At 50.1% G+C, this 24,145-nt stretch overlaps 10 protein-coding genes across 10 annotated transcripts; 6 read left to right on the top strand and 4 right to left on the bottom strand.

Annotated features, from left to right (window-relative positions):
• Positions 1–3,251: 3,251 nt before the first annotated feature.
• On the top strand, positions 3,252–5,495 carry FPRO_06361 (uncharacterized protein; the record flags this gene model as incomplete). Its single annotated transcript, XM_031228734.1, has 1 exon — positions 3,252–5,495. The coding sequence occupies one exon, from the start codon at positions 3,252–3,254 to the stop codon at positions 5,493–5,495; it is 2,244 nt and encodes a 747-aa protein (XP_031079041.1).
• Positions 5,496–6,843: 1,348 nt separating this feature from the next.
• On the top strand, positions 6,844–8,790 carry FPRO_06362 (uncharacterized protein; the record flags this gene model as incomplete). Its single annotated transcript, XM_031228733.1, has 3 exons — positions 6,844–6,891; positions 6,959–7,053; positions 7,119–8,790. 3 exons carry the CDS (start codon positions 6,844–6,846, stop codon positions 8,788–8,790), a joined length of 1,815 nt encoding a protein of 604 aa, XP_031079040.1.
• Positions 8,791–9,062: 272 nt separating this feature from the next.
• FPRO_06363 (uncharacterized protein) lies at positions 9,063–10,847 on the bottom strand (the record flags this gene model as incomplete). The annotated part of the gene is made up of 4 exons (XM_031228732.1): positions 9,063–9,505; positions 9,560–10,444; positions 10,523–10,690; positions 10,805–10,847. The coding sequence occupies 4 exons, from the start codon at positions 10,845–10,847 to the stop codon at positions 9,063–9,065; spliced, it is 1,539 nt and encodes a 512-aa protein (XP_031079039.1).
• A 1,744-nt stretch (positions 10,848–12,591) lies between these two features.
• Positions 12,592–14,289, top strand: FPRO_06364 (related to dnaJ-like proteins; the record flags this gene model as incomplete). The annotated part of the gene is made up of 3 exons (XM_031228731.1): positions 12,592–12,701; positions 12,761–14,117; positions 14,167–14,289. The coding sequence occupies 3 exons, from the start codon at positions 12,592–12,594 to the stop codon at positions 14,287–14,289; spliced, it is 1,590 nt and encodes a 529-aa protein (XP_031079038.1).
• A 259-nt stretch (positions 14,290–14,548) lies between these two features.
• On the bottom strand, positions 14,549–16,062 carry FPRO_06365 (uncharacterized protein; the record flags this gene model as incomplete). The annotated part of the gene is made up of 4 exons (XM_031228730.1): positions 14,549–14,936; positions 14,988–15,212; positions 15,272–15,440; positions 15,495–16,062. 4 exons carry the CDS (start codon positions 16,060–16,062, stop codon positions 14,549–14,551), a joined length of 1,350 nt encoding a protein of 449 aa, XP_031079037.1.
• Positions 16,063–17,214: 1,152 nt separating this feature from the next.
• FPRO_06366 (uncharacterized protein) lies at positions 17,215–19,213 on the top strand (the record flags this gene model as incomplete). Its single annotated transcript, XM_031228729.1, has 3 exons — positions 17,215–17,356; positions 17,425–18,715; positions 18,763–19,213. 3 exons carry the CDS (start codon positions 17,215–17,217, stop codon positions 19,211–19,213), a joined length of 1,884 nt encoding a protein of 627 aa, XP_031079036.1.
• A 356-nt stretch (positions 19,214–19,569) lies between these two features.
• Positions 19,570–20,106, bottom strand: FPRO_06367 (putative HTB1-histone H2B; the record flags this gene model as incomplete). Its single annotated transcript, XM_031228727.1, has 3 exons — positions 19,570–19,748; positions 19,800–19,871; positions 19,944–20,106. 3 exons carry the CDS (start codon positions 20,104–20,106, stop codon positions 19,570–19,572), a joined length of 414 nt encoding a protein of 137 aa, XP_031079035.1.
• Positions 20,107–21,352: 1,246 nt separating this feature from the next.
• FPRO_06368 (uncharacterized protein) lies at positions 21,353–21,625 on the top strand (the record flags this gene model as incomplete). Its single annotated transcript, XM_031228726.1, has 1 exon — positions 21,353–21,625. One exon carries the CDS (start codon positions 21,353–21,355, stop codon positions 21,623–21,625), a length of 273 nt encoding a protein of 90 aa, XP_031079034.1.
• A 533-nt stretch (positions 21,626–22,158) lies between these two features.
• Positions 22,159–22,683, top strand: FPRO_06369 (Histone H2A; the record flags this gene model as incomplete). Its single annotated transcript, XM_031228725.1, has 3 exons — positions 22,159–22,214; positions 22,285–22,577; positions 22,628–22,683. The coding sequence occupies 3 exons, from the start codon at positions 22,159–22,161 to the stop codon at positions 22,681–22,683; spliced, it is 405 nt and encodes a 134-aa protein (XP_031079033.1).
• Positions 22,684–23,243: 560 nt separating this feature from the next.
• FPRO_06370 (uncharacterized protein) lies at positions 23,244–23,810 on the bottom strand (the record flags this gene model as incomplete). Its single annotated transcript, XM_031228724.1, has 5 exons — positions 23,244–23,272; positions 23,332–23,373; positions 23,435–23,513; positions 23,569–23,701; positions 23,788–23,810. The coding sequence occupies 5 exons, from the start codon at positions 23,808–23,810 to the stop codon at positions 23,244–23,246; spliced, it is 306 nt and encodes a 101-aa protein (XP_031079032.1).
• Positions 23,811–24,145: the final 335 nt, after the last annotated feature.

Raw genomic sequence — 24,145 nt, 5'->3', positions numbered from 1 at the left:
TAAATAGCCCCACGCGATTTGAAGGGTAGGTAAAACACCGGATCTGAACCCTTGTGCGTCGGAGGAGTGAGCAAAGGAACGATAGGTTGAGGAGGCGAATAATAACTACAGTGAACATGGCCAGAAGGTTGGTCGGCCGCAATGGAAGTTCGAATCGGGCCTGGCCTTTGGCGGCCAACACCATGACAAGTCATTACATAGACGAGACGTGTTGTTCTCTGCCTCGTGGTGGGATATTTCATTCCACAGAATGGCCCTCTTTTCCTGACGGAATGGAACAATGCATATTAAAAAATAAAATAAAAAGATGTACTTGGTTCTTCCAGTCAAGTCGAGTCGAGTCGGAATCGAGAATCAGACAAAGAGGGCTTAATCCTATTCAATATCTGATGCTTGATAAGGTAACCGAGGGGCCGGGGTTGGCCGGTCCAGGCCGGGGGTGGATGTGCCGGTGGAGGTCCGGTGGATCAGGCCGGACGCCGTGAGTCCAGCCGCTGGCCTTGACGTGGTCACGCATCGATGGCCGAAAGTCATTGGGGCAATTCCCATGAGCTATTCTCCGATGATCGAACAGAAGAAGACGATGGTGGAGAATAACCACGACGACCCGCATTAGATATCTCTTATGAGCATTGCGTGTCACACATCATTGTAATAGCAATAATTTAGCGAGCCATGGCGGACAGTCAGATGTTATTATCTGGTGCAGGGAGCTCTGCCATGATCAATATGATGGATGAGCAGAGCTACAGACATACCTTAGGTATGGAGGGGTCTGAGGGGAGGGGTAGAGTCATGGACTACATATGAGGGGGAGACAGTATCAGAAGGACGGTTTTGGAGTAGCTCGGCTGCATGGCTACAAGGGAGGGTCAAGACAGTGTCACCTAAGCATGGAAGTTGATGTAATTCATGTGGAAGTGGTTTGTCATTTGCGAGTGAATTCCGGGCCAGGCTTACTTAGTGGTGAAAGGGCTTAATAAAAGGAGTTTACTGTACACAGTAGAGCTGTCCATGTTTGGTCCATGTTTGGTCCAATGCCCATAGCTTCCCACCCAACCATCAATTCATTCGTGGCACCATGGATGTTAGGTTGACTGACCCTTCTAGCTGCAGGTACCAAGTTAGGACAAGTCGTTACAAGGGTGGCACATGATGCTATCACCGCATGTGCACAGCACAGCATATCGTAAGGGAGGGATGTGTTTTTTTCACCACCGCCCAAATCGGAGAATCTTTCCGAGTTGTTCAGGTGCTTGGACTACAACCACCTTGAATAGAGCAACAGCTGGATATCCAATTTTGGTTCGGAGCTTGAAGGGTTCAGGGGTGATCATGAGCGGGTGCTGCCGGATAGCGCGGGGCTAGTGGGCCAGCTTCTAACTCAAGACGGGATACGCACTATGTGAACGATTACCGCCAGCAAACACTTCTGTACCACTGAAAGATACACAAGCCCAGTGCACCTCATAATTCTAGAGCACTTCCATCGCAGTTCACGGCATGCGAAGCCCTATATCTCTGCTCACGATGGGGGCTAGGTATGGATCTGCCCAGGCCTGATCGTGTCTGTGATTCGACCCAGCGTGATAGACTACCTACCTATGATGCGATGTGATGCAGAACCCATGCCCTGCCATGCCCTGCCCACGCCCGACAGAGAGGGGATGGGTACTTGCGACTACTTCTAGCTGGATACAGGAGGAGCACGAGAGGGTCAGATGCCAGCGAGTCACAGAGCCACAGTCACAAGAGGTGCATGACAGGGCCCTTTGGCTTCCATGTTATGAGACGCAGCGGAAGGGCTGGCTTGGCGGTTGGCTGAGACAGTGGGCGTCCGTCTGGTCACCTTCTGGACGCATCAGCATAACATTTGGGCAGAGCTCTGCATTCAATCAGTTAGTACAGTTAGTTCCCTTTGCCGACAGGCCCTAAACAAACCAGACCAGGTACCTGGCTGAGCCAGTCAGTCAGTACCTCTAAAGTAGAGCCCACCCTCACGACACCTTCTCAGGGCATCCCATCCGGGTGATCTTCTCTCTTTAGCTGCATCTTCTTTTTTCTCTCTCTGTCTTTCTCTTCCCCTTTCGACTTTCCCCCCCGAGCCTCTCTCCTCCTCTTCTCTTTTATAGACAGAGCCCCTAGAGTCTCCAGTCTCCATTTCTCAGAGCAATTGCTCCAATTGCCTTGAGCAATTAACAGAACAAACATAAAACGCATATCCATCCACGCATCCCTGCCTCGTCTAGTTGGTCAAGTGCCTTGCAATTGCGTCGCAGCTTTGTCACATTCATCAATACCGGATACCTTACCCTGGTGTGTCCAGGCTCTTGGTTATTACTCACTGCTGCCGTGCTTTGACTATCTGGAGCCACGAGGATTACTCGCAGTCTCGGGTACCAATCGATCTTTGTGTGCTCTTACCCATCTCGCATCTTGGACTTGGCCATTCATCTTTGACCCTCCTCTTGTTTCTTGCTGTGTTGGGCGTCAAAGGTGTCGGGTCAAGCAGCAATTGACCGACTAGACTAAGGAACAGACAGACAACTCAACATTCGACTTAGGCCACTCACAATCCCTCACCTCACCTCACCTCACCTCATCTCACCTTGCCTTGCCTTGCCTTGCCTTGCCCTGCCCTGCCTTACCGTACGGATCCATTCAATTTCTCTCTGGGCTTCCGCACGGCACTACCTTGGCCTGGACAACGACAACTCACTCACTCACTCACTCACTCGGTTACTCATCTCGGGGCATCGAATCGGATACGCCTTGTTTCTTACCTTGGGTCGCCTCGGAATCCCTACCCTTTCATTCTCGACCGCCTTCTCTCATCCACTCCGCCACCTCACCCGGCCAACATTTCTTGCTTGCCTCGCTGTATTTCTTGCTAACTATTTGGACCATTCTTCTTCGTGGATTTTTTTTTTTTTTTTTACTTCTTCTAATCTGTCGTTTTTTATTTTTTTCGGGTTTAATTTTCTCCAACAATTCTACTCTGCTCTACTCTACTCCTGGTTCTTCATTACTCATCACCGCCAGCCTTGACCGATATTCCAGTCTCCCCACCAGCCCCCTCCTCCTCTTCCATATTGCTCAGCCAGTAACGCTCGAGCAACGCATTCGTTCAGGCCCAAAAGTCTTTGGAGATACTCCAAGACTCCAGCAATCTCGGCCAAGGCATCCGAGCGGGTACCTCACAGCAGGCAGCCGATCGGACAGTCCTGGCACTCAGAACTCTATAAGAGACCATGACACTACCATTCGTTGAGGTGTCACATTTGGCACAGTCTTCGTCTTTCTACTCGGCAACTCTTCAGCTCATCGGCCTGCGCTTTTTGAACGAGTCACGCGAACAGAACTCGTCCATTGGGACTATTACTTACGGAATTCCAGCTGGAGCCGGCAAGTCTGGAGGTAAACGTGGTGACGATCAAAGAGGTGGTACGCCAGTTCTGCAGATCCGCGAGGTTTCTCGACCTTTCGAACCTGTCAAGCTCTCGACTCTGGTCTTTGCGGTACCGTCCACTGATGCAGTGATCGGCTTCCACGACTGTGCCTTCACCGCGAATCCGTGGCTGAGTATTCAAACTGACGGCGACCCAATCTATCCTGGCGGCCCCAGCCCCAGACCTCGTTTAGGCTTCGAAGGCGGTCAAATCCCAAGACGAGCAACAGTACGCGACCTTGACGGCAACACCATTCAGGTCGTTTATCAACAGCCTGCTTGTCCTCGGGATTATTTTGGTCGAATTATCGAATGGACTTATGACGGTACCACCGCCCAGCCAAACAGGAATCGCTCTCTTTCACAACCTCAGCTTCAGCCTATTGCTTCCGCACGTTCGTCTTCTTCTTCCATAAACGGCCAGTCACCCTTTCAGCCCCGTCAGTCTCCTGCCAAACACGGTCCCAATACCGTCACAGCTGCCGAGATGACGCAGCGTGCTGCCTCTCGTGCCGATGAGGACGAATCCGTGTCTGTTTCGCCTCGCCAAAGCTCCAACAACAATGGCCTAAGTACTACCACTGTCGTCGGTGCCATCCTCGGAGTTGCTGCTGCTGGTGCTGCCCTCACATATGGCTTTGCAAGCCACAATGCTAAGGAGCGAGAACGAAAACCAAGACAGGAGTATGAGCCCCCGTCGCTCCCACGCCGCTCAACCTTCCCCGAGAAGGCCCCCACGGTTCATAAACTACACAATGACGAGCGCCGTATCACCTATGCTGATTATCCGCCCACGGCGTCACAATACCCGCCTAAAGCGCTGCCTTATCGAGGACATGGTGGTTTTGCCCCTCAGGATATGTATCCGGAGGGTTATCCTTTCCAGAAACATATGCAGAATGACTATGCTCCCCGCAAGATGCATCACGAGTCGTATCCGCCAAGGAATCTCGGCTACATAGAAGACGACAGCAGTGAGGATTCTCCAGACGAGCCGGTCCGCCCTATTCAATACCTGACACAAGCCCCTTACGATGAGGAGAATCCATGGTCAAACGAATCCCGAGCCAGAAGTCGGAGCAGAACCCGGAGCGTAGCCAAGAGTGCTGCAAGGAGCGTCGCTGCGAAGAGCACTGCCAGGAGCGTTGCCCCTTCGCGGGCCCGATCGCGAAGTCGAGCCCCAGAGGAAGGATACGATACCACCAGAAGTCGACGCTCGTCAAGGCACCCTCCCCCAGAAGACGCGTATGAGTTTGTGGAAACACGCAGCCGCCACGCATCGAGAGCCCCAGACGATGGCTTCGAGACACGAAGCCGTCGTGCGTCAAGGCCGCCACCTGAGGACGGATTTGATACACGCAGTCGCAGGTCGTCACGACCTCCGGAAGATGGATTTGAAACAAGAAGCCGTCGGTCTTCCAGACCTCCTATAACTGACAAGTCTAGGAGCGTCAGAGCCCGCAGCGAAGCAGGTGTCAGTCGCAGCAAGTCTGTAGTATTAGTGGACGATCTCCGAAGCGAGGCACCCGTCGGCCGAAAGTACGACGACCGCCGAAGCCATGCAGGCTCCCGAGCGCCCAAGTCGTCACAATCAGTTGTCCGTGGTCACCGGCCTCCGTATGACGATGAGCGGACATACTTTTCAGCTCGGTCACGCCCGTCTTCACGAGCTCCTCGTCGATCCTCCCGCACTGAGGTGGAGGCCGACATTATGGAGGCACCAGAGGTCCCCGAGGTGCCTGACGCGCCTGAAATTCCTCTGGATCCAGATGTCTACGAAGCCCCCGATGTGCCAGAAATGATGCCTAGGAGTCGGGCCAGGAGTCGGTACAACGTGCCCCGGATGGCCACTGGACCTGATTACCCACACATGGGCTACCCAAGCAAGGCTCAGAGCTACGTATCTGCCAGAAACGTTTCACTTCCAATGAGCGGCATTGGTAGCAGTCACGCTGATTGGGATGACGACATGGTCAGTGTTGCTCCAAGTGACAGTATCAGCTGTGTTGGGGTGAAGCCGAGCAGACGAAGCCGCAAGATACGATAAAGAAGAATTACGATTATGAGATGCATTTCCACGAGTGGCGATAAGAACGACACGATTGACGAGTTGATGGGACGGATAGAAAGTGATTCATGCCTGACTAGGCCTTCTTCTCGGATTAGTTTGACAGAATGATATGGATTAACTAGCAGGCAGTATGTTGTTGTTTACAGACCACAGATAGAGCTTCATAGGTTTCTATTTCAAGGATAGCAGCTTGGATCTAATCTCATAGGGATTTGATTGGCATATGAGGAGGCGTTTGTGTGTTACTACTATTATGGTGTCCGGGCAGGGCCACATGGCTTTCTTTCCCAGGCTTTCTTTTGGTGAATGGAGGTTTTGCGATGATTTCCTGTTTCCTTGAGTAAGACACATTGGAATATAGCATATCAGTCTATTTGGTTGACGACAAGCTGTAACTAGTTGTTGGATGTCAAGACTGGGCATATGACGGAACATAAGAGAAAGACAGAAGACATTATAAGTATTCAGGGATGCGCGATAGAGACAATACAGAAGACATGGGCATTACAAGATCACAGTCAGCGGTCTATTGCCGAGTCATTTACCGCCCAGAACATAATCCTTCACACCTCCGCTAGCTACCCCTCTGTCTCGCATCATCAGCATCATCATGGTGCAGCCCACTCCTTGCAACACCCTCATGATCCATCAATGTTGGTGTTTTTAGTGAGTGTGGGGGTCACCATGAGCGTCACATCGATCACAGTACATGGGGATATCACTGACTGACTACTTTACCCTACCTAGTCACTACTTAGTTTGGGTTCTGAGGAGTAATATCCCACCCTGATTTAGGCAAGATTGGTCATTGGTAATTCTCACGTTTTCATTATTACAGTCAACACCAGTTCAAGGAGGTGAGGTGAGACTTTCAATATTTTTCGAGCGAGATAAGGCTTGATAGGCGATCTACAGTAAATACAGCTCAGTGTGTTAATGAGTTAGTGATTTATGTAACCAAAACAAGCTTAAAGAGTCACTTGTCCCACTTGAATTCATTCACTAGCACTACCTTACCTTGCCTTGCCTTACCTTACCGCACCTACTAGGTACTAAGGTAGACTATAGTATTCTCCAGGATTTCTGGGTACATTGCATGCCAAAGACTCACACTGGATTTCCCCTCCGGTTCTCGGACATTTTCCCCCCTCGATCCAACCACAGCGCCACCAATTCACACAGAGTCAAAAGAAAAAAAGTAGTCTCACATATACTTTTTGTACAAACTTACTACATACTATTCGGTACATATCGGCTTCAAATATACCGACCAAAGTCTATTCATCATTCATCACCTTATTCTCTCTTCATCCTAAACACTACAATGCCAGAGATTGGCCTAGGCGAGTCCATTCCTCCCGACACGGCACATGTGAGTCAAGACCAAAAGATTGAGTGCGTATCTATCATGAAGCTATTTTACTGACCAATGTCTTTAGGCCGTCAGTGTCTCTTTGCCAACATGGAAAGCAAATGTCGGATACGAAGAGGGCGAGGATTGGGTTGTGAACCGTATGACGACGGGCTATCCTCGGTGAGCTGAGCCAGACCAACTGCTGTGCTATACGAAGCACCCTCACTTACATGAAACTCCAACAGATTCTTTGTGCATAAAGGTATCCAGGCTTTCGCCAAAGACATTGTTGATCGCTATGGCAGTCCTGGTCAGCAGGCCATGCTCTTCCCTACTCCGCGGGTGGCAAACCGTTGTCAAGACTTCATCCTCCAGCGAATCTCTCCTGAGCTAGCGAACCAGGTCCGCATCATTGACTTTGCTCTGGACAAGTCAAAAGAGCTCTCTCCTGTGCTGAAGAAGCTCACCTCCACGATCTCGGCTGTGGTTTATCCCTCTGAGGTATTTCCAATCGCCAAGCAGTACTGGCAGCACACCGGCGAGGGTACGTCCAGTAGACGTGCTGAGTTCTGCCACGGCCTGTTCAAAGATGACCTCCTCATCCCAGCTGCTCGATCACGGACTCCTCCTGAAGCCTCGCAGGGCAGACCTTTCCGCGGTCCGAGGCGCTACACTCGCCCGGGCTCAATCGATGGTGTCTCCTCTGCGGCCCCTTCAACGCTCAAGCAACCTTCGCCCGAGACTCCTGTTGAGTCTCTCGAGAGCTCACGTTTCCTTGAAGAGCGCTTTGGTAGAAACCTCGACTTGTCCATGGTTGAGCGTGCCAAGTCTGCTATCCGTCGACGTATCGCTGGAGCCATGGCTCATGACGTCGATCTGAACAATGGCCCTCTACCTGCGATGACATCCAACACTCGCGGCATGCCCAACCTTGAGGAGAACGACGTCTACCTTTACCCTGCTGGTATGAACGCCATTTTTAATGCTCACCGTGCGCTCCTTCACGCAAGAGAGCCAGCTCAAAGTATCAACTTTGGTTTCCCTTACGTAGACACACTCAAGATTCTGCAGAAGTTTGGCCCTGGGTGCCTCTTTTACGGACACGCCTCTGCAGAAGACCTCGATGATCTTGAGGCACGGCTCAAGAACGGCGAGCGGTTTCTCGGTCTCTTCTGCGAGTTCCCTGGGAACCCTCTGCTGACATGCCCTGACCTCACTCGCATCCGCAAACTAGCAGATGAATACGACTTCGCAGTCGTTGTCGACGAGACAATTGGCACATTTGCCAACATCAACGTCCTCCCTGTTGCAGATGTAGTTGTCAGCAGCCTCACCAAGATCTTCTCGGGCGACTCCAATGTCATGGGTGGAGGGCTTGTTCTCAACCCTGAGAGCAAGTATTACCGCATACTCAAGACCACCATGAACGAGATCTACGAAGACAACTACTGGCCCGAGGATGTCATCTTCATGGAGAGGAACAGTCGCGACTTTGAGTCTCGGGTGGTCCGCATCAACGCGAATTCGGATGCTATCTGTGAAGTGCTGCGAACACATCCCCTTGTCAAGAGCATTTACTACCCTAAGTACAATGACTCCAAGACTCATTACGAAAATGTCCGTTTGCCAGATGGCGGATACGGAGGTCTACTTTCCGTCGTATTTCAGCAAAAGGAGCATGCTCAGGCCTTCTTTGACGCATTGCCTCTTGCAAAGGGACCAAGTCTAGGCACAAATTTCACCTTGGCTTCACCATATGTTCTACTTGCCCACTATCAGGAACTGGAATGGGCTGAGCAGTTTGGTGTTGATCCCTATCTTGTTCGCGTAAGCGTTGGTTTAGAGGAGACCACTGAACTTCAGGACACTTTCACAAGCGCCTTGAAGGCGGCTGAGGCTGTGTCGGTTACGAGCTGATAATAGAAAGCAAACAAAAGTGCTGTTTTTCCTTGCACATAATCGTCTATCTTCGTTCTATAAAGTTCATGTCATTGCCGTTCCATACCGATCCAATTTTCCGTCATAAATCTAAAGAGCGGTGTTAGTAGACTGTGCACCCTTTACTGATAGAACTCACAAATATTATGGTTCTTTCTGATGCAAAATTCCATTCCAATCCAAGTCGCTTAAGTTTGTCGTGACGATGATGATGATAATAATAGTCGCGTCCATGTCTGAGCCTATCGAGCTCACATTATGCAGCATTCCTGGTGGACATAACCAGGCCCGTAGTCCTCGATACCACGCTCAATTTCGTTCGCGCGCGCTTTCTCTTTAACCTCCTTTGCAAAATATTTCTTCATGTACTTTTGTAGTTCGTAGTCAAGATTCATCGCAGAAGCCTTGAGGACCACGTCTGCTCTGCACAATGGGCAATGCTTCTCCTTTCGTCGCTGAATCTTAATGACGCAACGGATGCAGAATACGTGTTGGCAGTCGAGACGGACAGGCAAGTAAGCTACCGAGAAACAGACTGGGCAAAGATAGTCGTTGAGCTGGGGGACCTTGGATACGAGCTCTTGCGACATTTGTGCGCAGACATCTCGTGCAATGGTGCCCGCCAAGAGCTTGTCAGAGTGAACAATGGTAGGAAACTTTCTAGCAACTCCCAACGCTGTTCGTTTGTCGAATTCTTTGTCAACGTCAGTATCTCGGGTTTAACAAGCGCTTGGCATATTTAACTTACTCTTAAGAATTTTGGCAACGGCAGTCTTGTTAAGCTCCTGGAACTGCATGTTCTTTAGGAGGGACGCATTCAAGTTAACGAAGCGGTGGAAAGCTGCCGTGCTCTCGGGAAGCTTGAAATCTTTGACGAGATTCTGCTTAGCGACCTGGTCCTGGAACCATTGCAGCTGCCTCAGAGCGACTTGACTTGAGCGTTCTCCATGGTCTTGTTCGTGGGTAGCGAAGAAGATCTCAGCATCCAAATACAGCTCGAAGATTTGTCGCCATCGCGCAAGATCTGTCTTTGAGAATCGTTTCGGCTTTACGACCTGTTCAACTTCTTTCCCAAGCGCTACGATTTCCGAGGTCATGGTTTTCTCTTCCTCCATTTGCAGAGCATCAAGGTTGTTGACATCGCTCTGAAGCATCTCGAAGAATTCGGCGTCGAAAGTCAGGGGAACCTCGATGATTTCGTACGTTCCTTTGGTCGCACCAGTAGCAGGTGAGGTTGCCGAGACTTCGGTCGAGCCATTGTCTGTAGGCTCAGCGATGGGTTCTGTTTGCCCGGAGTTGCTGGCTGGCTTTTCGGTAATTTTGACAGTCTTTTCGTCGGCGACAGCAATGGCAAGCTTGTCGTTGACTTCGCCAACGAGCGCATCAACCGTTTCGGCGGAGGGTGCAGATGTGGACTCGACAACGGTTTCGGTTTTTTCGGCATCTTTCACAGAGTCCGATTCTAGCGTTTTAGTGGCAGACTCGACTTGCGCCGGTTGGTTCTGGGGGAGGTTGATTGCGATCTTGTTGAGAAAGTCGCGCGTATTGGGCGCAAGCGAGGCATCGACGGGGACACCGTCCTGAAGATGAACCTGTACGGTGAGTTTTGGGCGGAGGTGAGAGTCGGCACCGCCTGTGAAAAGTCAGTCAGTCAGTCAGTCAGTCTTGGGCGGAGGAGAAAACCGTTGAAAACGTTGGGGTCAGGTCATACCGTTGAGTTTATACTTCAAGGCCACAGGAGACGTTTCATCGGGGTTGAGGAGCTCGCGCAACGTCTCAGGATCGAGCCCAAGCTCATGTAGCTCCCGCGCAACTTTCTTGAGACATTTCTTGAGCTGGCTATAGGGAATAGCATGATCTACCCAGTGAGCAGGGAAGTCTGTGAGGCTTGGTTAGACGCTAAGTAGGTACAGTATGTAGGATGCACAGAAGTGATAGTATATTGAATATAAGACCACCCGAATATGGACGAAAACATGTGGACTAGACGAACCTTGAGCTCGTAGAGTCTCTTTGAAATCGTGACCGAATTTCATGATTGCCAAATTGGTGTAGCAGCAAAGAAATCCAGTGTCAGGAGTTTTCACATAAGAGAGGCACGCGACCACTTGCAGTATAAGGCAGCTGGTGGCAAAAAAAGACGGGGAAAGACGAAGGAACAAGAGCAGAACAAGCGACGCTCAAGGCTGAAGGACTCGGATCGCAAGAGAAAAGCAGGGGAAGGGTCAAGAATCAAGTCAGGGAAATGCGCCGCATCAAAGAAGAGGGGGAGAGGAAGAGGTGAGTGAGTGCCATCAATAAGGTGGTTAACTTAGTACTAGGTAGGTAATTAATGAATGAATGAATGACCTCGTGCGTGGAAAAGATCGATATTGTATGTATCAAAAGAGAATGGGAGGAGGGAGAGACCTAGCTCGATGCAGACTCGCCCACGTAAATATTGGTACGGATTTCGGGTCACTCATGGTCTTTTTCCATTTGCTTTAGAAGAGGGAAGAAACGGGTAGGGATGAGCGTGGAGTGGGCTCTCGGCAATCTCTTGCCGGCAACGGTAGAGGCGTTTAAGCTGAATGATACATACATACCTAGATACCTACCTTTCATGAACCAGACCAACTGCATCATCCGATCATTTTCGCTGACCGAGACCGAGACTCGAGACTCTTCCAAGCCAGTCTACACAGGCAGGCAGGCAGGCCTAGACCAGCAGATATTTTCGCATTCCCCCCGATCGAGTTTTGCATTATCGACGTTAGTGATTGGTTCATCAGTGGTGCCATGGATAGAAAAATGGTCAGATGACTGCTAAAAAAAAAAAATAAGAAAAGAATTATCACGTCCTGTATAGTACAGCAATGCAACCTGGTCGGCAAGTCATGATGCCAACAGCCAAGATGCAATAAGGTAAATTGCCATGTCCATACAATAACTGGACTATCGACGTCAAGGCCAGACAAATTTCAGACGAACCGCGTCTGTGCTCTGTTAGCCCATCGATCACCCGTATGACTAGTCCATTCTCTTCAGCCTCGTGTGCCATCCAGGCTATACCATTGGTAGGCCCAAGGTTTCTATCTAGGTCATTTCCTTGAGGAACCACCAACAGTGATCTCTGAGGTGCAAATAGTATAAATCCGATGATCCTGAAAGCTCAGATGAGCTCTTGTAATTTACACCGGCATTAACCTGATTCATTCACCGTACGAAGGTTATCTCACAATGGCGTAAGTGCAAAATGAAGGACTAGTTGATTGTTAGGTAGTCATGAATAAACCAGTGGTAGCATGATACCTGATTGTCAAGTACATAACGAGGATCCAAGATTTGGTACCTAGAGTAGCTCGTGTGGAAAGGGAGCGTGATTGCAAGAAATGAAGCCAATCAAAAGAGCGGCCATATCATATTCATTAAGAATGAGACTCTTTTTCCATAGTGAATAACTCCCGCAGTATGACTCTTTGTGAATCATCCGGCGTACAAAGTGAGATGCATGGCAAGTAACCAATAAGCTTTCACGCTTCTCATGGATCTTTTCTGGAAACCGGAAATAGCGGGGATACATCCTGCGGGGAGAAAGCAAATTTATTTATTTTATTTGGTCTGGTTAAATCGTCTATCGTTGATTTTGCCCCGCGATGCCCCTCCTTCAACAAAGCTCCAAGTCAAGACCTCAAATATATCATATATAAAGCACTGCCTTTCTTATTGTCTATTTTCCGGAAACAGCAGATTCGACTGAAACTCCTCACTGGCCCCGTGTTGCTCATTCAAATAGTAATCATGGGAGCCCAACAATCCTCAGAAACCTCCAATGCTGGTGGCCCAGCTCCCGTCGCAAAAACCTGTTACTACGAACTGCTCAGTGTTGAGCGTTCTGCTACAGACGACGAGTAACTCTATCCGAATATGCCCCTCTATGTTGTCTTCCTACTGACCTTTGTTTGACTAGGATCAAGCGAGCTTACCGCAGAAAAGCACTCGAGCTTCATCCTGATCGCAACATCAATGATGTTGAAACCGCCACACGCCGCTTTGCCGAAGTTCAAACTGCTTACGAGATCCTGTCTGACCCCCAAGAGAGAGCTTGGTACGATTCGCACCGCGATGCCATCCTCAGTGGAAGAGACGGCGACGATGATGGACAACCTACTACGTTCCGCAATGTGCGACTCACATCCGCTGAGGAGATCATGGGCCTGATCCGCAAGTTCAACGCTGCGGTACCCTTCGATGACGAACCAACAGGTTTTTATGGAATCTGCAGGGAAACCTTTGAACACTTGGCCATGGAAGAGGAAGCTGCTGCTGACCACGACGACCTCAATGTCCGGAATTACACAACTTTTGGATCCTCTGACGATGACTACGAGGATGTTGTGAAACCATTTTACACCGCATGGACTGGCTTCGCAACCGTCAAGTCGTTCGCGTGGAAGGATAAATATCGACTTTCCGATGCCCCCGACCGTCGTGTCCGCCGTTTGATGGAAAAGGAAAATAAGAAGATGCGGGAGGACGCCATTCGCGAGTTCAATGATGCTGTCAACTTCCTCGTCGGCTTCGTGCGCAAACGAGACCCCAGGTACCTACCCAATTCGCAGACCCAAGATGAGCGCCAGGCTTCCCTGCGAAATGCTGCTGCGGCCCAGGCCGCTCGGTCGCGTGCTGCGAACCAGGAACGCATGGCATCATTCGAGGTTCCCGAATGGGCCCAGGCTCGATCCGACGACAATGGAGCAGAAGGGGGGTTTTCAGAATCTGAAGAGGAATCAGAGGTTGAGATTCTGGAGTGTGTCATATGCGACAAGTCGTTCAAAAGCGAGAAGCAGCTTGAAGCGCACGAGAAGAGTAAGAAGCACATCAAGGCTGTTCAACAACTGCGTCGACAGATGAAGCGCGAAGGTGCTGAGCTGGAGCTTGATGGGGTATCATCACCATATGAGACAAATGCGAACAAGCAAACAGATGCTGCAGCGCAGAAAGATGATGTGAAAGAGGAGTCGCTTGGGTCGACTCAAAGTGGAATTGTATCACCTTCTCCAGCGGAATCGTCCCTTGCCGCGACACCTGCCGAGTCTGCAGACGCATCAGACGACACCGACTACGCGCCCAGGGACATTGTCGAGGAGAGAATAGCTTCAGCCAGCAAACTCAAAACTACTAGCGATATTACTAATGAAGACGATGAAGTATCAGTATCAGTGCAGGATCTGTCGGTTGATGAGCCTGCGCAGGGCAAGAAGGTCGGCAAGGCCAAGGCCAAGCGCGCCAAGAAAGCTGCGGCTGCACAGTCGCAGAAAGAAGAAGTATGTTGATTAACAATCATCTTTGTGTTAAGCTGACAACAGTTCATAGCCACAGTGCGGAGTTTGTGGGGAGACTTTCGCTTCTAGAACCAGGCTGTTCGTCCATATTCGAGAGGAAGGACATGCAGAGCTGAAATCAGTGACTGGTGGAGGCAAGAAGAAGAAAAGGTGATCGAGGATCCTACACGTCCGATATGCATATTGCATTCAACCACATCACCATTCGGCAAGTCATATCTAATGACGGGAAGCGCATGAAGAACGCGTTGCATCAAGCAGCTTAAAACGACAAAAATCGTGATAAGAGGGTCGTTCGAATCGATTTCAATGTCTATCCCGACGTAACGCCTAGCCCTCCTGCCAATCATGAGGGGTTGCAGGAAATTACAGCCAAAATCATAAACAAACCTACGCCGGGCCCAACAACCAATCTAGGCCTCCTGAATGGTATCCGTATCATCGTCACTTAGCGTCTCAACTTCGTCAATTGCGCCTTCGCGGCCCTCGCTTGAGCCTCCGTGGACGGCGTTTTGCTGCGCCACATGGATAATCGACTTGCCTTGGACGTGCTTAACACTACGCTTCCAGTCCTTCCAGTCCTCCTCGCTCCGAATCAGAAAACCTATCAGCATACTGGGATCCATTTCGCGAACATGGATGCGGCGCAGTCGAGCAGTATGACACGATTCTATCTCTTCGCGGGTGTAGTCCATCGGGTTCTCGTGGTATGGGAGTGCGGGCCTTGTATGATGAGGATCAAGGTAGAATAGGAAGGAACCTTGCGAGCCGATGAAGTAATGGGATGAGGATGGACGGCCTCTGCGCATGGTTAGTACTATAGATATGCAAAGAGAATCGTGTAGTACTCACCCTGCAATACCGACAGATTGCGGCATCTGAAGAGCTGCAATCAAAGCCTCCCAATAGACGGGAGTTATCTTATCTAGTCCCAGCCGAGTTCCTACCAATACAAGCGTGGGGTGAAAAGCTTCGCCGCTTGGTTTCGCGATTTTCATGAAGTCATCTTCGTAGACATCAGGCCCATCGCCAGTGGAGTATACCCTGATTGAGGGCTCATGTGAGTTCGCCAATGCTCTTCAAGTTGTGTGTTAGTACGAATATCGCGTGTGAGAGTGGTGAGAACTTGAACGTACTGGATACAGCGGGCTGTTGCTGATGGACCAAACCATTCACCTGGATACTTGCCACACGCGCTGGCACCGTGTCGGACGAAACTGTGGATTGAGTATGGAGCTCTTGGATCGTCGGCAAAATCTTTGAGGATTCGACATTCTTCTTCTAATGATTGTCCCTGACGCCAGTCTGTACGATGTTAGGCATGTGATATAGTCTAGTGTGGTGGGCGCTTTGACTTACCTCTCCCCAGGCGAACGAGTGCGATGGTGTTTGCAAGTAAACTTTGACCAGATCGAATCATGCATCCCCACCCGCTGTCTGATGAGAATGGGCTCTGGTCCCCTAGTTGGCTCTTGAGTCTCATAGATAGTGACAGTGAAGATGTGGCTTCGGGATTCGTGGAACGAGGAATGGGTTCAAACTCGGATCTGTAAGTCATCCATATCCTTGATTCAAAATCGGTTATGAAGCCAGATGGCCATCCGCCGTCATTCGACTGGTCGTCATATGCCAGTGACGATGAGAAACTGCTCGATATTGAATCCGGTGGGGTTTCTGGGGCATTCGTCGGTATGTTGGGCGATCGAGTCGTATCCTGATCTTCGGTGTCCGACTTGGGTGCTGGGGGCGGCGTCTGGGGATTTTGTTCATCGGACTTTGTGTTTTTCTTATCGCTTAGCTTGTAGGAGCGTCCAAGACACCATACTGGGTGATCGTGGGCAACATCGTTGGTAGGTTCTGGATCCCAGAACATCTGTACGATCCGTCGATAACGTCCTAGGTCGACATTGGCCATGGCGTTCTCCATGTTGATAGACATGGATCTCAAGCTTTCATTTGTTTGCTTGTTCGTTGTAGAACCTGAGGAGCTTGAGAACGACATACAATAAAAAATGTAAGATGAGGCAACATAAAGCTTCAGGTGAGGCAGCAGATGGGGTCCTGGCTATGGGTGAGCCTTGGCCTTAGCCTTAGCCTGGAAGTGGAGAGTCAGCTGGGGCCGGCGGGCGGCGGGGGAGACACAACCCAGTAGCTTGTGACTCGCACGAAGCACCTGAGGTGGACTTCGGTTCCAGTGGAGCTGGTACTGGCTATAGGTACTGGTACTAACGCACGCGATATGTGATATAGTGCACGGGCCATTCGTGACACGTCTCGACGCCAGACTCGACATCTGTTGAATTGCTCGAGTTGAGTTCACATAGCCTGTGGTTAATGAAAATGCTGGGATTTTTTGTGCTTCTGTATTTATATACTCTGTTTACGCGTATATATACGCGTTTTTCCGTGCCCTCATCCCTTCTCATCATAGTGGGTTTGTGCTTGTATCTTACTGGGAACTCCCCTCGTGATACCACTATCAATATCATGGTTTCAATGAAATATTGGGTAAAACACGATGATGACATTATTCAACATACAAGCACCTCAATATGCACAAGATACAAAGTCTGACACCTAAGGTATAAGTAAAATTATGTTTACATACCTTAACATTTTACTTAACTACTACTTTCGGTTGAAACTTATAGATGCTCAGTTCTCGATATTGCTTCATGTTCCCACCCTATACCTAAAAATGGATGACTGTTAAATTCAACGGTACGTACTGCGACTGCCTGCCTGATGCCTGAGGTGCCTGTGAGCTTTCCCGCAAAGGCTCAAGCGGACCCACCAATCAATACCGCCTCCCGCTCGCAACCTGCATCACGGCGTCTTTCAATGACACTTATCTAGGACACTTGGCCCCACTTTATATTCCGAGCCAATCGATAGACCAGCTGCAACGCAGAGTCCACCGCGGGGTGACTCGTTTTCTTTGCCATCGACGAAGATCTCCAACACCTTTCTCTCTCCAAAACACAGCACTGTTTTTATGGTGCACAACCGCTATAAATCTCAATTGAACTGCCATATTGGACTACTCTCACCATGAAGGCCATCTCTCCCTGATCTTGCCATGGCAAAAAACAAGAGGGGAGCTCCCGCTTTCCGTGGCGCAAGGAACGCCAGAGGAGGACGAGGAGGCAGGGGAGCTTCTCGTGGAGGTGGGAGCTATTCATCAACGCCACCCCGAGTCAATTTTACTAGAGAAGAAATTGGTATGGATAGCCCGGACGCGAAATGTGCACAGGTTCAAGTGCTTGGACGCTGACCTGATATATTACAGCTGGATTCTCGCTTGCCGACGAAGCTCGTCAGACGTCGCAACATGACCATTCCACATGGGGGAATTCCAGCCTACGACTGCGGCCAGTTACTTTCGTTAGCGCTGGGCCTACCGAACCTCTAAAGTTCTTGGATGCGATTGTTGACCTAGGCGACAAGAAAGATAACCAGGCCGACGAACAGAGCTTCGAAGAATCGACCGACGAGGTTGAGTTCATAGGCCCTGACGACCTCGAGGAAGCCATCCAAGCTGAGACTGCACCCGAAGAAAGCATACCACAGGAAGTACCATTCTTCTTTGATCTCACAGGAGACCAGGTCCAAAATAAGAAGGACCTCCCCCCAGTGGAGATACCGGATAGACCATCCTCGAGTAGCAGCACCTCGAGCGAGGAAGTGCTTCTCTTCAAGGGCCGAGGTGCGCAGAGAAACGTTCAATCTGTGCCTGATATCGACATGGTGCAGATGCAAACTGAAATCCGTGTCGTTGAGCAGGCTATCATCACTGAGCCGGCCCATTCACAACAAACACCAGCACCAGAACTGCAAAGGGAACCAATCCGCAGTAAAAACCTAACTAAGATAGAGAAAAAACAGAAGAAGCGTGAGAAACGCAACGCCAAAACTAAACTGGACGACGAGGAGGATGCCATCCTTGCCGATTACATCGCCAACCTCAAGGAGAATACTGAAGTTGATGATTACTTCAAGGAACTGCTCGAAGGTGGAAGACACTCGGACGATAGTGGCGTATCAGAGTCAGCCAACGCTGCAGGAGATGACACGGATGATCATACGGACGATGCTGAGGCGACTAATGGAGATGAGGCCCCTAGCGAGATCGATGATGAGACACTCGCACGACTGATAGCTGGTCAGCAGCTCGGTCAAGATCTGGGCATGGAGGATGTACATTTCGGAGACTCTTCGAGCGACTCTGACTCCGACTCCGACGACACTGGCAAGAGGACGAAACAGCACCAAGCATTTGGCGATGATTTTGATTTGATGGATTGGGATCGCCCCAGCCTGCGTCGGCGCAAAGGCAAAGGCGCTCGAGCTCAGATCAGCTTCAACATGTCCGATTCCGAACTGGAAGCATCTCTCCAAGCCAGCTGGAAGAGCGATCGTCTTAAGAAATCCGAACGAAAGAAACAGCGAGAGGAGATGCGTGCCCTCGGCTTGCTAGGCAAAAAAGACCCTGACGATCTGCGGGTCAAATATCCAGATGGAATGAACATGGACCAAGTCGCAGATGAGCTACAAACATTCCTGATGGGTTCTGACGAACAGTGAGTTATCATCAAGTTACTTATGAATTTTAACTGACTAGGCACAGACTTAATTTCCCTCCTATGGATAATAATGCGCGCAAGATGATCCACGAACTGGCGAGTAAATTCAAGCTCAAGTCCAAGTCAGTTGGAAAAGGCGACCAACGAAGACCGACACTTCATCGAACCAAGCGTACGCCTCCTTACGTCCCAGCAACATTCGATCAAGCTCTCAAGCGCGTCAATCGCAAGTATCTTCCTCGGTCGGATAAGAAGGGCAAGAAAGGGAATCGCTTGCTGCCTGCTCGTGGTGGCACTTCCGTCGCGGCCGCTACATATCAAGATGGCGAGGTGGTTGGTGCTTCAGCGCCAGAATTAGGCATCGAGAATCGTGGAAGGGCAATGCTGGAGAAGATGGGCTGGAGCATGGGAACCGCGCTCGGGGCCTCCAACAATAAGGGCATCATGCAACCTGTTACTCATACAATGAAGCGCTCAAAAGCTGGACTGGGATAGAAGTTAGTCAAATGTTTAACATGGCACTTCAAGGGGTTGGAGGAATGCAAAAAAAAACTGTAGAGATTAGAAACTAATGGCATCAGGCAAGACACATGTGACAAAAGGATGGGACACAAAGCTTATGTGCACGAATTCATTTGATCGAGACCCTATTCTCGATGTTTATTGTACAACCGCGAACCCCGTTGCCCGTGTGTGAAGACATTGCCCCCAGGAAATAAAACAAAACCATCCGTAACGCATTATGAGGCCCCTAAAACAGGGCTGGATCCCCGTGAAACCTCAGACTCATGACACCCTGATGCCACGCGTGAAAAACCAAATGCCCAAAACAAATCAAGCCATCAAAGCACTTATTTCGTCGAGGAAGAGTACTTGGTGACAGCCTTGGTACCCTCAGAGACGGCGTGCTTGGCAAGTTCACCGGGGAGGATCAGACGGACAGAGGTCTGGATCTCTCGGGAAGAGATGGTGGACTTCTTGTTGTAGGCGGCAAGCTTGGAAGCCTCAGAAGCGACGCGCTCGAAGATGTCTGAATTAAGAGTCAGATCAAGTTGGACTATAACTAGATGAAGCGACATACCGTTGACAAAAGAGTTCAGGATGGACATGGCACGGTTGGAGATACCAGTGTCAGGGTGGACCTGCTTCAGGACTGGGAGATGCAAGTCAGTAAACGCGTTACCAAAACAGGGCGCGACAAGGCGCGATTGAGATTGGAACTCACCCTTGTAGATGTAAGAAGAGTAAGTCTCCTTGCGGGTCTTGGAGCGCTTCTTCTTGTCACCAGAGGCGGCAGTCTTCTTGCCCGCATCCTTCTTCTCAGGAGCCTTGGAGGCAGTAGCGGGAGCCTTGGAGGCGGGCTTCTTGTCAGCAGCCTTGGGAGCCATTTCGAAAGATGAAAAAGAGGGTTGAAAAAGTGTGTGGGTTGGTGTCGGTTGAGTAAGAACTCGTCTGTTGAGTAAGTTGTTGTGAGGCGAGAAGATGCTGTTGTAGATGGGAAGTTGATGGCGAGAAGGGAAGATCGGGGAGTGGGTTGGGTTTTTGTAGCTGGCGCGTTGTCGGTGTTAGCGGGTTACTGATTGCCTGGGGGGCGTGCGCACGCGTGCTTGCTTCAATTGCGCGGGCCTGCTTAGCGGCTGGTGGAGGTGATCTTGGGAGGGGACCTGCCAGGCCAGCCCCTCTTTTCTGTTGCTGCTGGTGAAATAAAAATTGGGTGACGGTTCTTTTTTTTGATTGGCTCTTCGCACTCAGAATCGCGCTGTAAGCTAAGGTCGGCCCCCCCCCACAGCACATCCTTTCCGTCATCGTTTGATGGGAGCGTCCATTTCCATTTCCATTTCCATTCTCGTTTTCGCGTCGTGGTCTCTTTGCTTCCCTCGTCCTCTTTCATCACCTCCCAGTTCTCGCGTCTCAGCCCGGGTCATTCTTCTCCTGCTCTTTGACTTCTTTCCTTTTACATATCACTTCTACTCATAGTATAGGTACTTTCATTCAAAACATGTTACTTTCATCCATCATGTCCATCTTGTAGATCAGTTCAAAGTTGTCGTGATGACCCCAAATATGCCCGATTTTTTTGATGTGACAGCCTTAGAGACCCGTAATGAGCGTAAAATCTATATGTAAATTGAGCTGTATACCGATCCAGGTCCCCGAATACGCCCAGATCCGTTCGAGCATCCCTGCCTACGCGTCCGTCTTTCTCATCAACGCGTCCGTTCAGGAAGGCTCCGGACTGTGGCCCGTCACGGCGGCAATCCATCGCCATTCGGCGTCGGTCGTCGTGACTCCTGAGGATGCCGTCCCGGCTTCACTCCACATCTGCATCCGTTTGAGTCCCGAGACGGAGATCTATAGGGCTGCTGGCTCCGTCGTGACTGGTTCCTGACGGATCTCGAAGAGATCTGACATCAAAGAGCCGGGGGATTTTGATTTGTGGACCGTTCATACATGCAATATACGTCACAGCACCTGAATCTGGGGTTCATAGAGTCAAATTGAGGCTTAAATCTATCTCCAAGTACGAAAAGAAAAAGAAAAAAGGAAAAAAGAAGTTGTATACACCTCTCAAAGGTGTATATGGGTCAAATCAAAGTACAAAAAAGACATGAAAAAAGTCATGGTATGACCAAGATGGATCAAACCTCAAAAAAATCAAAAGAATTTCAGACCAGAATGGGTCAAAGAAAAAAGATCAAAGATCAGACCAACTTGGAACAACAACTTCAAACGGACCAGGTGGAGGAACCAAGTCCAAAAAATCACGCAACGAGAGCGCGACCGAGCAACAACAGAGCAACCGGGCCAGACCAGTTCAAACGAGATGAGCTGGACCTGGCAAAAGTTGACAAACATGGAGACCAAAGGTATCGGAAAACTGTAGTGACTTTGAGTGATTGTGAATGAGTGTCCTCCAATCATCAAATCACCCCGAGCATAGCAAAAAATGTAGCCAGGAGGAAAAATGAAAACGGAGGACGAAAAAATCTTGTGGTGCGGGCAAGGTGAGAGGAGAAAGCAGAATGACGCGCAAGTGATCTTGGTTGGAGGGCATAACATAGGAAATCGGTTTTATTATTTCGCCGGGGGCCAGTTTAGTGGGCCATGGACCACTGGCCAGTAACAAGTGTTACTGGCGTGCCAGGGGTGCCCGATTTTATTTTTTAATGCGTCGAGGAGCTTGGTTTCCTAATTTCGCCAAATGCGGCTAGGCCCAAATCGCGTTGCCAGCTGCAAGTGAGTGATCTGGGATCAGAGCTCCCGACGCGCGAAAAGTACTTAACCTCTACGTCCCCCGCCAACGTTATCCCTTCCACTTCTCATCAACCAATTGTCATCACAACCATTCTCTTCGACTCTTCCATCCATCTCAACAAAGTCTTTCAGACTCCTCAATCACTTCTTTTTAATCCACCACCCCGAACCACCCAACCTTCAAAATGACTGGCGGCGGAAAGTCTGGCGGCAAGGCCTCTGGTTCCAAGAACGCGCAATCGTAAGTCTCCCCTCGCTCATTTTGACGCGCCTTTCGCTTTACTTGATCTCAAGCTAACATCACTCTTCAGGCGATCTTCCAAGGCTGGTCTCGCGTTCCCTGTTGGTCGTGTCCACCGTCTTCTTCGAAAGGGCAACTATGCTCAGCGTGTTGGTGCTGGTGCTCCCGTCTACCTCGCTGCCGTTCTCGAGTACCTCGCTGCCGAAATCCTCGAGTTGGCTGGTAACGCTGCCCGTGACAACAAGAAGACCCGTATCATCCCCCGTCATCTCCAGCTCGCCATCCGAAACGATGAGGAGTTGAACAAGCTTCTGGGTCACGTCACCATTGCCCAGGGTGGTGTCCTTCCCAACATCCACCAGAGTACGTTCTGCATTCTTCATCACTTTGCATCATCGCTGACATCTCTCCAGACCTTCTGCCCAAGAAGACGGGTAAGACTGGCAAGAACGCTAGCCAGGAGCTGTAAATGGTTCATTTGGTTCTTGTTTTTCCATGCGATGGCTGGTTGTTTGGGTTGTCATGACAAAGGGGTCACGGTTCAAGGGTTCATACGGTTGTTTTTCATCAGTTTATTCGCGCGTTAGGGTTGTACAATAATCCCCCACGGCTATGGTCATGAAATAAGAATACTTCAAAGATCTACATCGTCGTCTCTTGGCCCTGCTGTGAACGGATTCGCCACTTGACGCTATCATATCTGCAGCTTCTCGCTGTCCTGATCTGGGCAAATCGGCTGTTTGTAATTGAGAGGACGTTGCAATCCGCATTCAACTATCGCTTCCAAATATAGCCATTTGCTTGCAGCGACTAGCTTTCTAGCATGCACTGTCGACAAGGTTCCTGGCCCTCGTAGAGTATCGGTAAGTGCTGATTCTTGTGGATAAATATCAACCTCGTCCGCACTGATACGGTACTTGAATGACCAAATTCATTTGATTCATGCTACAGCCCTCTCCGCAAACCCATCTGTATCCTCTTCTATGTACATATATCCTCTCGTACAGCCCAAATAATCCAGTCGAATTTTTAGTGTCGGTTGACAGAGTGTGGGGGAGCTATTCACATATCAGTTTCTGGATTATTGATGGCTAGGAGCCACCGGATAGGTACTCACGGTCGAGAACAGGCGACGGGAGGTTTCGCTCGTACTTGGAACCTGTGGCGGTATCATTAGCATTCTGCACCTGATGACTCTTGCCTATGCTGGAGAGATGTACCTCCGGGGGCTGTCGGGGGAGTATAAGGGTCGGGGTGCTTCCAGCTCTCTAGCAGCTTCTCGGTCTCGGTCAATAGAGCCTGTACATCGGAGTTAGCGCCGATATCATCTTTCAGTCACAAATTGGTGACAAACCCTTTGATGCCGGGGATCGGTGACATTGCGGTTGGCCTCGAATAGTGAGCGAATATACATAGCCTGGCCACGCCACAGGTGTCGATGGACGGCCCAATCTAGCGCCAGCTTCAATGAGCGGCGGTAGAGGGATCTGGATACGACGGCAGTCAGCGCACGCAGCTCGATGAATCAACAATCGCTGGGCCGGCGGTTCGGAAGGAGGTAAAGGTTACTGACAAGGCAGCTCGTCGCGTCGACATGGTTTGTGAGTTAGTGAGAGTACGCGTGACCGGGCCCAGTCGAGAAAGGCTCCTCGCTATCGGGCAATTGGTCGGTTTTCGCGGGGATATCTGCCGTCTGGCGTTCGCTCGAGGGTTTTGTTGTTATGCTAGCCGACTCGGTCGAGGTTGGGATACTACGAAGAATGTCGACAATGACGGCAAATATTTGGTGCCTTGTTGCCTCGTTCCGATGAATAGCCGATCAGCTTGGCTTACCCTGTACTTCGAGACAAAGTCAATTCAGTGCATTAGTGGTTCGACAGAGGCTTCTTGAACCAGTCAGGCGGCCTTGTCAGGGCTTCAGGGTGTCAATT

Source organism: Fusarium proliferatum, assembly GCF_900067095.1.
Source record: "Fusarium proliferatum ET1 genome assembly, contig: FPRO_scaffold003, whole genome shotgun sequence".
In the NCBI taxonomy this organism is placed as follows: Eukaryota; Fungi; Ascomycota; class Sordariomycetes; order Hypocreales; family Nectriaceae; genus Fusarium; species Fusarium proliferatum.
This window is presented reverse-complemented; position numbering and strand designations above follow the sequence as displayed.